Raw genomic sequence first — 15376 nt, forward strand, 5'->3', positions numbered from 1 at the left:
ATATAGACATGAATCTTTTTGTCCACATAAGCAAAACATAATGTACCCTGGATGGCAGATATGTCTCATAACAGTGTTGATTAAAGTGTTGACTCAGCACTACAGTTTAGTGGGTGACATATGTAGTAGGGTGATGGTTGGACCAGATGTTTTTGAAGGTGTCTTCCAACCTTAATGATTCTATGATTCTGTACCATACTCCCTTGATAGCTTCTTTACTGGAAAATGGCCTTGATCTAAGGCAGAGAAAAAATGGAGAGTATATTGAGTCATGATTCTGATTCTTATCAAAAAGAACTTTGGAATTTGGATCTTCTTTAACTGTTTGAGGAATTTAAAAGGTTTTGCTGGTAGTTCTGAATACATTATCACAGCACAGTTTAATACTTAAATAAAAGCTTAAGCTTGTATTAAAACTTAAGTCACAGTATGGAATTTAAGTTTATCAGGCTTGAGCAAGCCTCAAAATCTTAAAGGTATATTAGGACCTGATAACCTCAAAATGAAACTTATGAGGAATCTTGAACTTAGGGATTATCAATTTTGAATATTGCACAACTCTTTGGTATATGATTGAATATTCTGTTATGTTTAAATTTTTTACCCTGTCTGCTCCCTTTAAGCATTTTCAGTGCAAAACCACATGCCCTGTGATACAGCATTAGTTGGTAACATGGCTAAAGAATCCATGGCTAAAGAATCCTCTTTTATAACTCAGGGAATTTGTACTTTGCTTTTATTTATTCTTTACATTGTGTTTGTGTATTTCAATGGTAATTTTTCTATTGATACAGCTTCTATGACTGCCATCACATTGGCATGAAAGTTAGCAAGTTGTGTGCTTTTTTCATGGGATAGGTATTAACAAAGATGCAGGTGTCTATCAGATGGAAATCACGTTAATTCATTCATTAATTTGACAGTTTTCTTTATAAGACACTCACAAACAATAGATTAAAGGAGTAATGGAGAAGTGCTAGAAAAGAAAACACAAAAACTCTTACTTTTAGTAATGATCATTATAATCCTACCAATCCTCTTCAATTATTCTGTGAATAGGCTACTCAGTGTATGGGATGGAATTATTTATGGGAGTCTTGTCCTGTTAGGAGGAGAATTGACTTCTCTTTTAATATACAATAATAATATACAATGACTTCTCTTTTAATATACATGTACCATAGGTGTACTCCGATTATTGCAGTATTAGGGCTGTTGTGGAGACCTTACTCTTTAAAGCTACAATATTGCTTTAGCAGACCTCGCATTTAGATCAACAACACAGTTTGCTAAGGCAGTTCTTGAATAATTTCTCAGACAGAAACTGAGACAGAAGATACAGTCACTGGCTGTTGCCAGAAGTAAGAAAAAGTAAAATGTACTTTTGAGAAGAAGCAGAGGAAGAAATGAGAGCTTACTTGTAAATTAAGATCTTTGAGATAGAATTAGTTTTTCTTACTTTTGGAATATGTGTTCATTTCTCTTTAAATAATGGAAAGAAATGCAGCAACAGGATTTGCCATCTTTCTATTTATAGACTTGTACTGTATTCTCAAAAAATGAAGTAGAGGCACAGGAGTGTTTTGAGAGGTATTCCTATATATTCCTTTAATTCTACAGATGAACTGGTTGCAAGCAATGAAGTAATACAGGGTGTATATATATATATATAAAAAAAAAAAAAGGTGATGCTATACCTGTAAATCATAAACAAGTGGGGAAGAAACAAGCAAGATGGGAGAAATTTTGCAGTATTTACACTTTATTGCTGATTGAACTGAGAAAGGATAAATAAAAACCTTGGGATATGGTAATTAAGTCTTTACCAAACTTACAATTTCATGTTGTTTTATTCTAGAGATAGAGTGATTGGTCTGATGATGACTGCTTGTGATTTGTGTTCTGTAACAAAACTGTGGCCAGTTACCAGACTAACAGCCAATGATATATATGCAGAGTTCTGGGCTGAGGTATGTGCATTTTTGTTTTCTCATTTTCTTTTATCAAAGAAAATATCTGGGTAGGAAAATAACAATAATAATTAAAAAAAAAAAAAAAAGAAAAATAAAAAAAAATATTGACAGCTACATGTTTTCATAACATATTAAAGATTGTTCTTTGCAGCCGGCATGTGTTTTGTTGTTTTCTTGGAAACTATTTAAAGAGCTAAGTTAGCTTCCTAATTTTCAGGTATCAATTTTTCTCTCTGTTGAAGATGAATTCAGAAATAATGTCCTAACAGAACATACAAGAAAATCTGTTTCTTCTTTGAGTCACTAAGAGTAATGCTGTGAAGCATCTATTTGTATTCTAGAAATGCAAACTATGAAAGCAGCTTCCAGACCAACTGCCTTAAAACACACACATAAAATTGCAGCATGAATAGCGTGAATCCAGGAAATGCTAAAGCAAATATGGCAATCCTTTCAATTTTTCCAATCCCACCATTTGCATCTTTGTGACCCAGCTCAACAACTGGGTCTCAAAGAGAGAGAGCTGATTTTTAATATAGTGAATGTTACTCCACAGATAAGATGTACTGAGAATTGACACATGACATTGAGCTGTAATCATATCCAGAAATAAAGATACAATCTCTAACATTTCTTATGCTCAGGATGGAATGATTTAATCATTTAATTCTTAAAGTGAAAAAGTGACTTCTTTAGGGGTATGAGGAATAAATTCTGAGCATGTTGCATATCGTTGAATTGTGTGGTTTTAGAAGATAACGTTGTATTTTCAAGACTGTTATTGCATGTGTGTATCATGAAGTGCCCTTTTCTCTTATGTGCCATGTGGAAGTCTAAAGAATTCAGTGGGCTTATTTCTGTTTTATATAGGTGTAAAGTGGAAATCAGGCCCACAGATATGATGTAGCATGCATATAATTTGGAGATGTCTGTTTTGCATGTTGCATGTTTATTAAGAAATTCAAGATGTGTATGGCATGTCTTTGTTTTATTTTTTTATTATTATTATTTAAATTTTCTAGTTCTTTTAGTTATGAACAAATCAGTCTATGATAAGATGTTTAAAACATGTAAACTTTTTAAGCTCAAAGTTATAGTTCAATATTCACTTTCTAAAATGTCAGCACTGGAGAGTGAGTGTTCTTATGAGCCATATAATGGAGGCATAATGTTGATGTACCTCACTAATTACATGCCAAATTTGTTTTGCTTACAAGACTTTAAAATAATTAAAATAAAATATTTTTTTGCAAGTCTTGTGGACTGAGTGCAAAGGGAAGGATCAAGTTGATTTTTCTTACTCAGCAATATTAGAGATGGAATTATGGACATAACTGAGCCTGCACAGATTTTAAGTTGTTTTTTTTTATTTGATTTAATAAAGGTACATCTTATATTATAATGCTACTTCATGGAACAAACGTAGATTAGACATTTTTGACAGAAATTGTATTCTTTATTTGCTATTTTGCTAAACTGATATATAACAGAAGTTGGATACATTGTGATCCATTCAGGATGGCTGACAAATCAACCATAGTTCTAAATGCTTCTGTAAAACAGGAAACCAAGACAAATATAGAGAAAATTCTAGGAAAGCTATATGAATATAAAGGTTAGACTGAATTTTGCTCCAGAAATTGTTACATAACAGGGGTGGGGGGTGGGGGAAAGTAAAGTCTATACACATGACACAATGTTGTTCCTAATTACTACTTCAGTTCATAATCTTAATATGTGGAATGAATTAATAAGTCTTTTTATAATGTTTCTCCTTTACGTAATTGTTAAATAATAACTGCAGAAGAGGTTACATCAATTTTGTGGTATGTCACACCAATCTTCTTTCATTGAATGAAACCAAATATAGGTAGTATTTTCAGCTAAGATTAAGCACCTATGTTGTTTTAATAGTGCAGCTGAAGCATAAGTCTATTTGAAAATTTCAACTTGTTACAGAATTTAGCCAGTTACTTATGGATTTGTAAGAAGTAATCATGTTCAGGCCCAGTATACTGTTCAGAAATGTGTATTGGCTGCTCTGTGAAGGAGACAGTTTTCACTTGCGCTTTACATAGATCTGGTCTTTGGCTATACTGCTTTTTCCCAGTATTCCTCTTATGCATGTAGAATAATTAGTGTACTTAAGGAGGCTGTTTGACAGACAGCTATGTAAAAATATGCTCCTCATCTCTGGTCAAAAAGATGGATTGTTGACAAAGAGGGTACATTATAAATTCATCTGCTTTACTCATCTTTGCCTTGGTTGGGTGAGTTATGTTCTTTTGGTCTATGTATTATAGCACTTTAAACGGGTAATGTTTTCAAAGGTGAGACTAACTATGAATAGAACTGGTCAATCTGATGTATTTTATGCCATTTTTGTTGTTGTTTGTTTCTTTCCTTCTCTTTCTTCCAATTGCCTTTTATTATGGATAGACCCTTGCAAACAAGGACAATATGTGTACATTTACTCAAAAAATTGATTTTCAGGATCTGTTATTTACATTATTGTTTAGGTGAATATATAAAATGAGACTCTCCTTAGGCAGTTTTCTGAGATTGCCTTAGACTAGTATGTTGCATTACTTTTAATTCTGGAGTTTTAGATCCACATGCAGTAGAAAATGGAATAATCCTAATCTCTCTCTTTGTTTTTCTCCAGGGAGATGAAATGAAGAAAACGGGTATTCAGCCTATTCCTATGATGGACAGAGACAAGAAAGATGAAGTCCCTCAGGGTCAAGTATGAACTCTTTCTGTAAAATCATACATGCTTTATAGTATTAATAAAACATGTATGGAAAAGCATTCCATATATTACCATATATTGCATTTGATGCTAGGGTATGTGAGCTGCTGAATTCCATGCTTTGTATGCAAAATGTTTTTTTTTATTATTATTATTTTTTTATTGTTTTACTTAACAGTGGAAAACTTGTTTGCAAAGACATTACTGAAATGATAGTAAATTTTTTGTTGCTGTCCTGAATTACATACTTATACATGTTACTGTATAACATAGCTCCACTTCCTATAACATGATAAGGCTTCAGGAGTGATTTAGGCACTATACAATACTTCTGCCATGAAAATCATCATGAAATTTCAATGAGAAAAATGAAGTCTGTCTTCTGATTATACCTTACTACTCTTTTTATTCTTGTAATTCCCAATGCAGTGATTTACAGCTTGTTTTCACTCTTCTTTTCCCTTAGTAAAAACTCCATGGAGTGGTAGCAGAACTGTAGTTAAAATACTAGCTTGAAAAGCTTTTGGATACAGTATATTCTTTCTTGTATGGTGTTTGTAAAAGGAGGTAGGATACTTTTTTTTTGTAAAAGGAGGTAAACGCTTAGGAACTGCGGTCTCATCCTTACATCAAGTACAATTTTGAAGAAGTATCAAAAAAAAAAAAATCAGAAAACATAGAGGGTCATGAATACTGACCAAAGATATGAAAAGGCAGATGTCTCTTTTCTGGCATATGGTGAAGTATTTAACACATCATGACATTTTAATGTGCAAATTGGGGCAGGTGAGTGTTGGTATTGGCCAATAGCACATGTGTTAAAGACAATCTGCAAGACAAATGAGCAACAAATCATAGAATCCTACCTGGAATGGTTTTTAGTTGAAAGGGACCTCAAAGATCATCTAGTTCCAACCCCTCTGCCATAGGCCAGGATGCCACCCACTAGATTAGGTTGCTCAGGGCCTCATCTAACCTGGCCTTGAACACCTCCAGGGATGGGGAATCCACAACCCCTCTGGGCAAGTTGCTCCAGTGCCTTACCTCCCTCTTAGTGAAGAATTTCGTCATGACATCTAATCTAAATCTTCCTTCTTTTAGTTTAAAACCATTCCCCCTTGTTCTGTCAATATCTGATTGAGTAAAGACTCTTTCTCCATCTTTTTTATAAGTCCCCTATAAGTTCTGAAAGGTCGCAATGGGGTCACCCTGGAGCCCTCTCTTCTGTAGGCTGAACAGCCCCAGCTCTCTCAGCCTTTCTTTGTAGGAGAGATGCTCCAGCCCTCATCTTTGTGGCCCTCCTGTGGACCTGCTGTAACAGCTCCACATCCTTGTGGTGGGGGCTACATACCTGGACAGAGTACTCCAAGTGGAGTCTCACAAGGGCAGAGATGAGGGGGACAATCACCTCCCTTGACCTGCTGGCCACACTTCTGATGCAGCCCAGGAGGCAGTTGGCCTTCGGGCTGCAAGTGCGCACTGCTGGCTCATATTGAGCTTTTCGTCTACCAGAATGCTCATGTCCTTCTCTGCAGGGCTGTTCTCAGTGAGTTCTTCTCCCAGTCTGAACTCCTCTCTGGGATTTCCCTGGCCCACGTGCATCACTTTGTGCTTTGACTTGTTGAACCTCACTAGGTTAATGCGATCCCACTTCTCTGGCTTGTCCAAGTCCCTTTGGATTGCATACCTTCCTTCTATTTATCTACTACACCATTCAGCTTGGTGTCACCTGCAAACTTGCTGAGGGTGCACTCGATCCCACTATCAGTCCCACATAAGACTAAATGACATTTCTGGAAAGGATGTAAAGTTTCTTTCTCAAGTATTTTTAATATCTGTCAAAATGGTTGTTGAAAAAATCTATAAAGGCATCAATTACGTGGTGATATGTGATAAGATAACACAGGAGATTAGTTGCCAATGACCAAGCTCAGACGCTGGTGATCACCAGCAGTTGCCTGTGCTACCCTTTGCAAGTTCTGGGACCTTCCTGAGACACTGTGTACAGGATCAGTATCATATAATGTATATGTCTTAGGAAAATTTTAAGGAATACTTAAAACAATGTTAGTAAAGTCATGGAGGACAACTCAAGGAAAAAGCAGTTTGTCCCTGCAGCAGGACAGAGATCTTCACAGACCTCTGTGTGAATACACTCGTGTAATCAGAGGCCTCTACATTTTGATTCCTGTTTATTTTTATTATTTTATTTATTTATTTTTATTTTTTCTTTGAGATTTCATAAAGGAGGGATGGGGCATGAATGATTTGCAGTGAGCTATAGAAGTACCATGAAAGTCACTGTTCCTTTTTTTCTTTCTTTCTTTTTTTTTTTTTTTCTACTGGTAACTCTTCCTAAAGCTGCAGTAACATCAAATTCTGAGAAGTCAATGACATCTTTTCAACTCAGTGATTGCTAGAAGTTTAAAGTTAGCTAAAAGTTTTCACTGTTTTACAAATTTAACTATTGCTTTCACTTGCTCCGGGTCAAAATACTCAGGTACAGATTTTCAAATATTCGTTATTATATTATTTTATAATATTATATTATTTCAAATATAGTGATTTTAGGCCAATACTTCTTCATTATTATTTTGGATAACTACAGACATTGCTTTTTGACATTTCTTTAAAAATAAACAAAAGGAATATGAGAGGAGTTTATTGAGGATAAGCAATAAGTAGTATATTTTTAAGAGCCTAAATTGTCTGTTTCTCAAAGGGTTTGTGTATTGATTTTCCTGAGCACAAATATGTAGCAAAATGTGCAGCAATTATTGCTTTTTTTCTGCTTTTCCTAGTGAAAATAGGTATTTTGTAAACATAAATTCAAGAAGAAAAGGTCTTTGAGTAAGCTGTTTTGGGCAAACAATAAAGCTAGCTCTTTGTTTGTGTGAACAAAGAAAAGCAAATGGTCTGTTGTCTATTTATATACATACATATAAGATTTTATTTACTTTTAGTGGCCTCTGAGACTGTAATTGTCAATGGCTATCACAAAGCATTTCATGAACTGTGAAGGGAACAATAATTTTAAAATAAAATAGAAACAACAAACTATCAAAAATGCTGTAGATCAATTACTTGTTAAGCAAGAGTTTGGAAATTTTTATATTCTGAAAAATAACCCTGTATGCTATCTCATATCTTAGCATAAAATCTATTACTCTTATTATAGTAAGGAATTGGCAGTAATTTATTGAATTCATGTGTCAAGTGTAAGTCTAGTAGGAGAAGAAACATTTTTCTGTACTTAGTTTATTTTTCCACACACTGTATTATTTATCTTTGAACATCTTGAAAAGTACATGGTATTACAGAACATATAGTACTTACTCTTCTGGGTGTTTATGAAAGAATTGTTAATGGAATTGAAAGTACAGGTCTGAGAAATAAACTTTTTTTTCTCTTTTAAAAAGAATCTTCATAGGTTCTTTTACATTGTGCTCTGTTCTGTGCTTCTTAATAGTATAATAGTAAACTATTAAGCAAAATAAAGAGGTTAAAAGTCAACTTCAGAGTTTAGTTGCTCCTGCTATATCTCACAACAATGCTACAGCAAAACGCGAGATTTAGGACATACATAGTTCTGTGAAAGTAACCATTCTTATATTTCTGCAGAGACAGAAGAATTTAATGGAGCATTATCATCCATTTCCTTGGGCTCTAACAGAAAGTATTAATGAGTTCAGAATCCCATATTTTTATGTGGATTTTAATTAAAGCATTTCAACTTTATTTAAATGACAATGATGTTTAGGAAATGAGGATTTGTATAAACATGCAATTAGAAAAAATAATTATGCCTCAAAAGCTCATCTTTAATGAGAATAGTTCTGTGGTTGGCTCTTTCACTGGTTGAAAGATACTCATCTAAGTGGTTGGATCAGTTGCCCTTTGCAGTACACTTTGTAGGGTTCCCTGAGTTTGGTATCTTCCTGTGGAGCCTGTGCTGAGGATTTGTTCCTTATTCAGTAAGGATTCCCTCACCCTCTTTTCTGCTCCTTCCTTGAGAATTTAATCAGTGTTTCAGATTACACCAAGATTACACACTTGAAGGGTGTTTTCTGCTTTGGCATCCATTGGACCTGTAAATGTCTCATCTTCAGGGCCTAAGAATTTTGGAACCTGTGAGGCAAGTAGAAATGACAAAACAATGCAGTGAACTTTAGATAAGCAAGTCAAAGCAACCTGAGTAATGAAGGAGTGGGAAATGGCTCACAAGATCCAACCATTCGCAACTTAATTCAGAAATATAGTTTTCAGGTTGAAAATGAGAAGTTTTATGCAAAAATAAATAAAAAAATAAAATAAATAAAATTTTAGGAGTGATTTCTTATTTGAAATGCTTGTCTGAACAGTAAAGATCCAGCTCTTAAAGCTATAAATATATTTAATACACACAATAGAATAGACTGTAGCAGTTTGTTTCAGAAACAAAAGATATTTTCTAGTTCTTCCTTCTTATATATCCCAGGATATACATATGCTGCCTCTCCTGCAGTGACTTCAATGGATTACTTATTCCCGAATGAACTTCAGGCTTTCTCTCTGGCCAGGGCAACATAAAACTCAGTCTAGAATTATGTATTCAGGCAATCTAATCCTTTTACCAAAACATTTGTGTGAGTTTGCTCTGGTCAGAAATCTAAACTCTTGCAAAGAGACATTTTTAATAAGCTTGTCTTTATTCAGAAACTAAATCCATATTTAATATTTAAATTTAAATATTAAATTTCCAATAAAATAAATACCCTCCAAAAAAAAAGGGGGGGGGGGAATGAAAACAATGCAGTATGCAAAATAGAAATTTATTTATTTATTTATTTTAAACGATGAACAGACATGACTTCTGTGTGGTGTGTACTTTGCCTTATGTTCTTCTGCATTTGGTTTGTATTGGTTACACCATAATTACTATAACACAGACTGCTGGGTTCTTAGGCCTTTTTAGGTCTTCTTAGGTCTTTTTAGGTCAGAGAAATGTTTTTTCTTTACAAAAAACAAAAGGGACTTATTTACATAGCGACATGGGAGGAATCTATTGATGGAAGTGAGGAAAAGAGTTGCTCATTGATTTTGGAGTAAGGGATAATGTTTACACTGTTAACAAGAGGTGTTTTTTTTTTTTTTTTTTTTTTTTTTTTTTATCAAATACTTTGGTTTCAGTACACATGGTATTTCAGTAAGACATGTTTAAAAATTCTCCCGAAGAAAGGGATCATAGTGGACTACAGTGACTGTCATGAGAGTCTGGGGTAAATGAATGATGTTATAACGAATCTGAATTCAAACTTCTATCCTTGGTTTTATATAAGTAGCATTTTCTAAAAATTCCCATGTGTCATGGTAGATCACCTGTAACATGGTAGCTGTCATAAGGCTCTCAGTCTGTGTGAATCTGATATCACTGAAAATGTGTTTGTTCTCTGAACAGATTTATAAGGTAATGGTAAAAATATATCTCTCCACTATGTACATGAAAAGAAAACAGAAACTTTATGAAGGTTTGAAGCATGTAGCATTTCAAGTAAATTGAGCCATGGAATACATACATCAGTAAAGTCCAGAGCTCAACCATATTTTGGAAATGCTGCACAAATTTCCTGCTTTCAAATATTTTTTTTCCATCACGAGAATAGTATCTATAAAAATGACTCTGCCATCTACACCTATTTTCTGCCACTACTGCTACCAAAAAGCCAGAAAGACACTGAGCAAATCAATTAAATCAATAGAATTGCAAAAGGTCTTGTAGATAGCAGGTCTGTTATCTGAAGCAGCCACCATAATCATTAGAGAGAGGCAAGAAAGCAACTTGCAGTTGTCAAGCACTTCACTGTTAATGTTCATTCTAAGTCTTTATATATTAAGATGAGATGCAGAAGTATGAAGTCCTAAAATAAGCAGTAATTAAATAGGTAGTCAACAGCTTTACTCTAGTTGGCTGTTAATTTTTAGTATTTTAATTTGGTAACAATTAACTATTCTTGTTTTTATTGCTGTTTTTCATAGATTGGGTTCTACAATGCTGTAGCCATCCCATGTTACACGACGCTTGCACAAATCTTTCCTCCAACTGGGCCACTACTCCGAGCATGCAGGTGAGTAAATGTGCAAGTTTTTGCATAGCAGGTAGCTTGGTTAAAGAAAAAACAAACATGCTTGGCTAGTTTGTCTGGAAAAACAAACCTTTAATTTGAGAATTTGCATGCAGATAAAGGGGGATATATATCTCATATTAATCTATGCAGAAACCCAGAGGCAATAACTACTGGCTGGGACTATCCAATGCAGATCTACAGACACAGTTGATTAAAATGTGTTTGATGCCAAAAGTACTCAGAGAGAAACAATTTCAGTGATTATGTATCTCTATCCATGTTGCTTCAGTGCAATTTCACTGTGTCCTTTTTACTTCAACATAGTTCTCACAACTAAGATTGGCAGAAAACAAGAATTCTGTTTCATAAAAAAAAAAAAGTTTTTTTTTTTTTTTTTTTTTTTTTTTTTTTTTTTTTTCATGTGGCTTTATTCATGTCAGAACATTTCTGGAAAAAAAAAAAAAAAAGAGAAAAAAGCATACCAATTTAGACTGGTTGGTAATTTGGAGCATAAGGGCAGTACCACTGGGATATGGAAAGGCAAATGCAACTTTCTTTCTAAGCAGTAAGGATGTAGCTTGGGATCTTCTGGAGGAGAGGAAAGTGTCCTTCACCAATTGACTGCTTCTATCCTGGAATGATGGTGAATCTCTTTATAGGTAGTTCAGTCTAATAATCATATCCTGGACTTCAGCAATCTTCACTGACAAAACATGTGTTGAAATCAACATACTCCACAGAAATATTCCAGTTTCAGGTTAATCAGTATTCTCTAAGGAAAGCAGTTGGTTGGTAAATTGACAGCATTCCTTAGTCACATCCAAGGAGTTTAGTTTCTCAATGTTCTTAAAAGCATATCTCTCATAAACTTTTTTTCTATTGTGGTCCTAGCTTGCATTGGGCTTTTTCTTTGTCACTTTCCTGACCTTGTGTGCTATGTGAAGTAACAGAAGAATGCTCACTGTATACAAAACATGGTGAAATTTTGGATTTATTAGTTTCTGGATAATACTGGAATGCAAACCACTGCCTCATGCACACGTGAACTTGCAGTTTGTCTTCTCTCCAATCTAATCTGTTCTCATTTCCCTCCTGCCTGCTTCTAAACAAAGAAAACTTTCCATCCTTCTCAAAATCTTTTTTTCAAATCCTAAGAAATCCAACCTGTCCTCATCTTCTGCATATCAAGGTGAGGCTGTCAGTAACCTTTTTTGGTTATCTCAGGTGCTGTTTACACCAGGTGGTCTTACCATGTTTTTACATGTCCTACCATGTTTTTATTATTACACTGATTTTTGTTTTTCAGTGAAGTTTTGTTGTATTTCCTTCAAATTTGGAGACCTTCAGTCTTGTGTCCAGATGTGAGATATTTAAGTCACAGTTAAAATGTTTGGGAGACTTTAAAAAGCTTCCATCATTTTTGTTCATTTGGTCCTCTGGATGTCAGTTGAAATTCAACCCATGTCATGTATTTGCAGAGTTAGTGTTTCACTAAGATTTCAAGTAGACAAGAGGCTTTTAGGGTGGGCCTCATTAAAGTCAACCATCACAAAATTTAACATAGTGGTTAGCAAAATAATTTCATTTCCAGCCAGATACTATTTCATATAGCTATGAGAAAATTATGTAGATCTGTACAGAGGGGCAAATGACTATGTTATGAAAAACGGTGAGTATCTAGGAATAATTAATTGTCACTTGTCTCTAAGTTCCCCGTACTGGTCATGGCTTTGCAACCCCTAGATGGATAGGAAGGAAATACTTCATTGGATTAGAGAGTACACCTCTGTAGTTATTGCATTAGTGCCTCTACAGCTGGAATTTTGTTTAGTGTATGTGCTTTTAGAAGAGTAGATAAAGATGCTAGCAAATACAAGAAGATTAAGAAAGGACCTGAAGAATGGGTTTAGTCACTTGATAGCAAGAGACTAAAAAATTTGAGAGAATGACAAAGGCTGTCTCCATGGGAAATTTTCTGATTAGACAAAGCTTATTAATTTAGCAGGTAATGTGTTTGGACTATGTGGACTATCTGTTTGGAAGCTGAAGCCCCAATGTTCAAACTGTATGGTGAATGCCTTTTTTTTTTTTTTTTTAATATTTGGAATAACATCAGTTGAAGATCATAAGCCAAATTATGGTATACTTTTTAAAGATGCTGGGTAAGAGGGATACACAAGTGATGTACAGTTACTGTGATAAAAATGCTGAGGCCTGTCTTTTCCAGTCAGGGTAGACAATACTTATAGTAGTGTCTTCTGTCCTTAAAGTTATGAAAGTAACAATGTACAGAAAATAATAGGCAGTAATTTGTTGTCTTAAATAGAGTATTGTGGAAGTATTCATAAGTGCATATTTTAGTAGTTCCTTGAATTGTAATACAGCATTAAACTCTTTAGTTTCAAAATGCTGCAAAGTGTGTTTCTATCAAAGTCCAAATTTTGTTTTGGAATTCAGAGTTACAATACAGGGTAGGAATGTGTACTCCCTGAGCCACGTTGACCTAATATATACTTGTTGATAGTTTGATTATAGATAATTGAATCATGTGTACTCTGACAAATGAAAAAGAGTTACTTTCAGTGTGAAATCAGAGAACATGAAGTAAACTATAGAACTACTTGTAATCCTTTCAATCTTTACAAGGTCGTGACTCATCCAACTACTTAACTGAGAGGTAGTCTCAGATCTTGAAAGTTTTCTAACTGCTGGATTTGTAATCTTTATTTGAAGGAATGTTTCTTCAGCTGTATGGATAGCTTAGAACTAAATGGTCACTTATTTAGTCCATATAACTGGAATACAGATTCTGTGTTGCATAACCATGTTTTCAATCAGAACCAGTTTCATACTGTTTTCCATGGACTAAACAGCATCATGTATAATGCAAAGCATTAGAAATTCAGGGATGCTTACCATGAGTGTTTTCACTTGCTTGTTTCTACTCAGGCTAATGAATATTATCAAACTGCTTAACATGTATGTGAATTTTGATTTTATTTTTTAATTACATACTTGTCAACATTTGGGTATAATTTTACTCCTAAAGTCTGTATCTATATGTTTCTAACATTCCACCTTCTACTGGAAGGTGCCCCTGCCCATGACAGTGGGGGTTGGAAGTAAATGATATTTAAGGTCCCTCCCAACTCAAAATATTCTATAATTATACAAAAAATATCTCGCAGAGCTTTTATTATTAATGAAGAAAACCCAGTGGTGAATGTAAAGAAAGTTACTAGTACAGTCAAATGAGAGGTCTTAAAAATGGGTTTGTAGGTACTGTAGAAACATTTCTGTAAGCCTGACAGTATCTTTGCTAAGTAGTAAGCATTGCTATTCATCTTGATGAGAACTGAAGCTGTGAAGCTAGGCTGAGTGGTTAGGTTGGCACAGCATCACCTCAAGGATCAAGGTTTTTGGAAGACCCATATCTTTTGATTTCTAGCCACATGGACTTACTTTCAAAAGTGGATTGTAATACTTGATGGTCCATCTTTCAGTTCTCAGATGTAAATTTGAATTTTAGTGTATCAAGCATCCACATACACTTATTTTCTAGATGGAAAGTCTATCATACTTCTGAAACTTAAGCAGTAACATGTTTTCAATAGTAAGTTTCTCCACAAAATATATGATGTCTGTAGCAATATCAACCAGTCTCCTGGTATATATTATGTGAATGTTTTCTGTTCTAGAAATTGCAGTTATTGCTTTGAACTTATATATGATACAGATATTTCTGAAAGCTACAATGACATCATCTCTGGACTGTGAAGAGCTCTGTACAGACCCAGCTTTCCACCCTGATCTTGTGCTTTCCTTAATTTAGATTGCAGTGATGCAGAACTGGTGCATGGATGTATGGATGGAGTTTAAGATTTCCATAAGACTAAAGAGCTTTCTGAAAATTTATACCACAGCTTAACATCTTCTGATTAACAGTTTGGCAGCTTTAGAACTCAATTGCTCTGACTTGAAATTACCCTCTGCAGGCCCTCCTGAAGTGATCTGTTTGTGGGGATTGAGGAGAAAATGTTGAGAGTTCAGATTTGGAGATGCAGACTAAAAATTCAAGAACACAGATATGACTTCAACTTCTTAATTACTAAAATGTGTGTTCCTGCCGGGTTTAGGTTACTCCAGAATGTTTCAAAAAGCTGATTTTGCACTACAGTTTTTTTTTGAGTAGCAAATGTTATTCAGTGTCATAAGAGGAACACAACTTCATTCCTGTTTGGTATTGCCTCAGCTGCTGACTGGACCGATTTTGATATCACCCCTTCACGAGCAGTGCTCGTTCTTGGAACACAGTGTTTAAACTGCTGCGTCCTTGAATCGTTTGGAATGCAGACACCAGCTGCAAATAATAGCAACAGAAGCAGCCAATGCAGCATTTCAGCATCAAGGTTTTTATTTTGAGAGACTCCTAGCATTTATTCTAGACATTTGGGAGCCAGGGCTTCAATGGGAGTACAAAGGCAAATGAATCGTATTATCCACACCTTTAAATAAGTAAATAAATAAAGGTAAATTAAAAAAAAAAA

General features: G+C 34.6%; 1 protein-coding gene across 4 annotated transcripts in view; it reads left to right on the top strand.

Moving 5' to 3' along the window:
- The window catches only part of PDE10A (phosphodiesterase 10A), a 366309-nt gene that overhangs the window by 344430 nt on the left and 6503 nt on the right, over nucleotides 1-15376 (top strand). For all 4 annotated transcript variants that reach the window (XM_068676942.1, XM_068676940.1, XM_068676941.1 and 1 more), the window contains 3 exons: nucleotides 1859-1970; nucleotides 4639-4719; nucleotides 10741-10829. In XM_068676942.1, the coding sequence (XP_068533043.1) occupies nucleotides 1859-1970; nucleotides 4639-4719; nucleotides 10741-10829 (282 nt within the window). The remainder of the gene's footprint in view (nucleotides 1-1858; nucleotides 1971-4638; nucleotides 4720-10740; nucleotides 10830-15376) is intronic.

Source organism: Anas acuta, chromosome 3 (genome assembly GCF_963932015.1).
Source record: "Anas acuta chromosome 3, bAnaAcu1.1, whole genome shotgun sequence".
Lineage (NCBI taxonomy): Eukaryota > Metazoa > Chordata > Aves > Anseriformes > Anatidae > Anas > Anas acuta.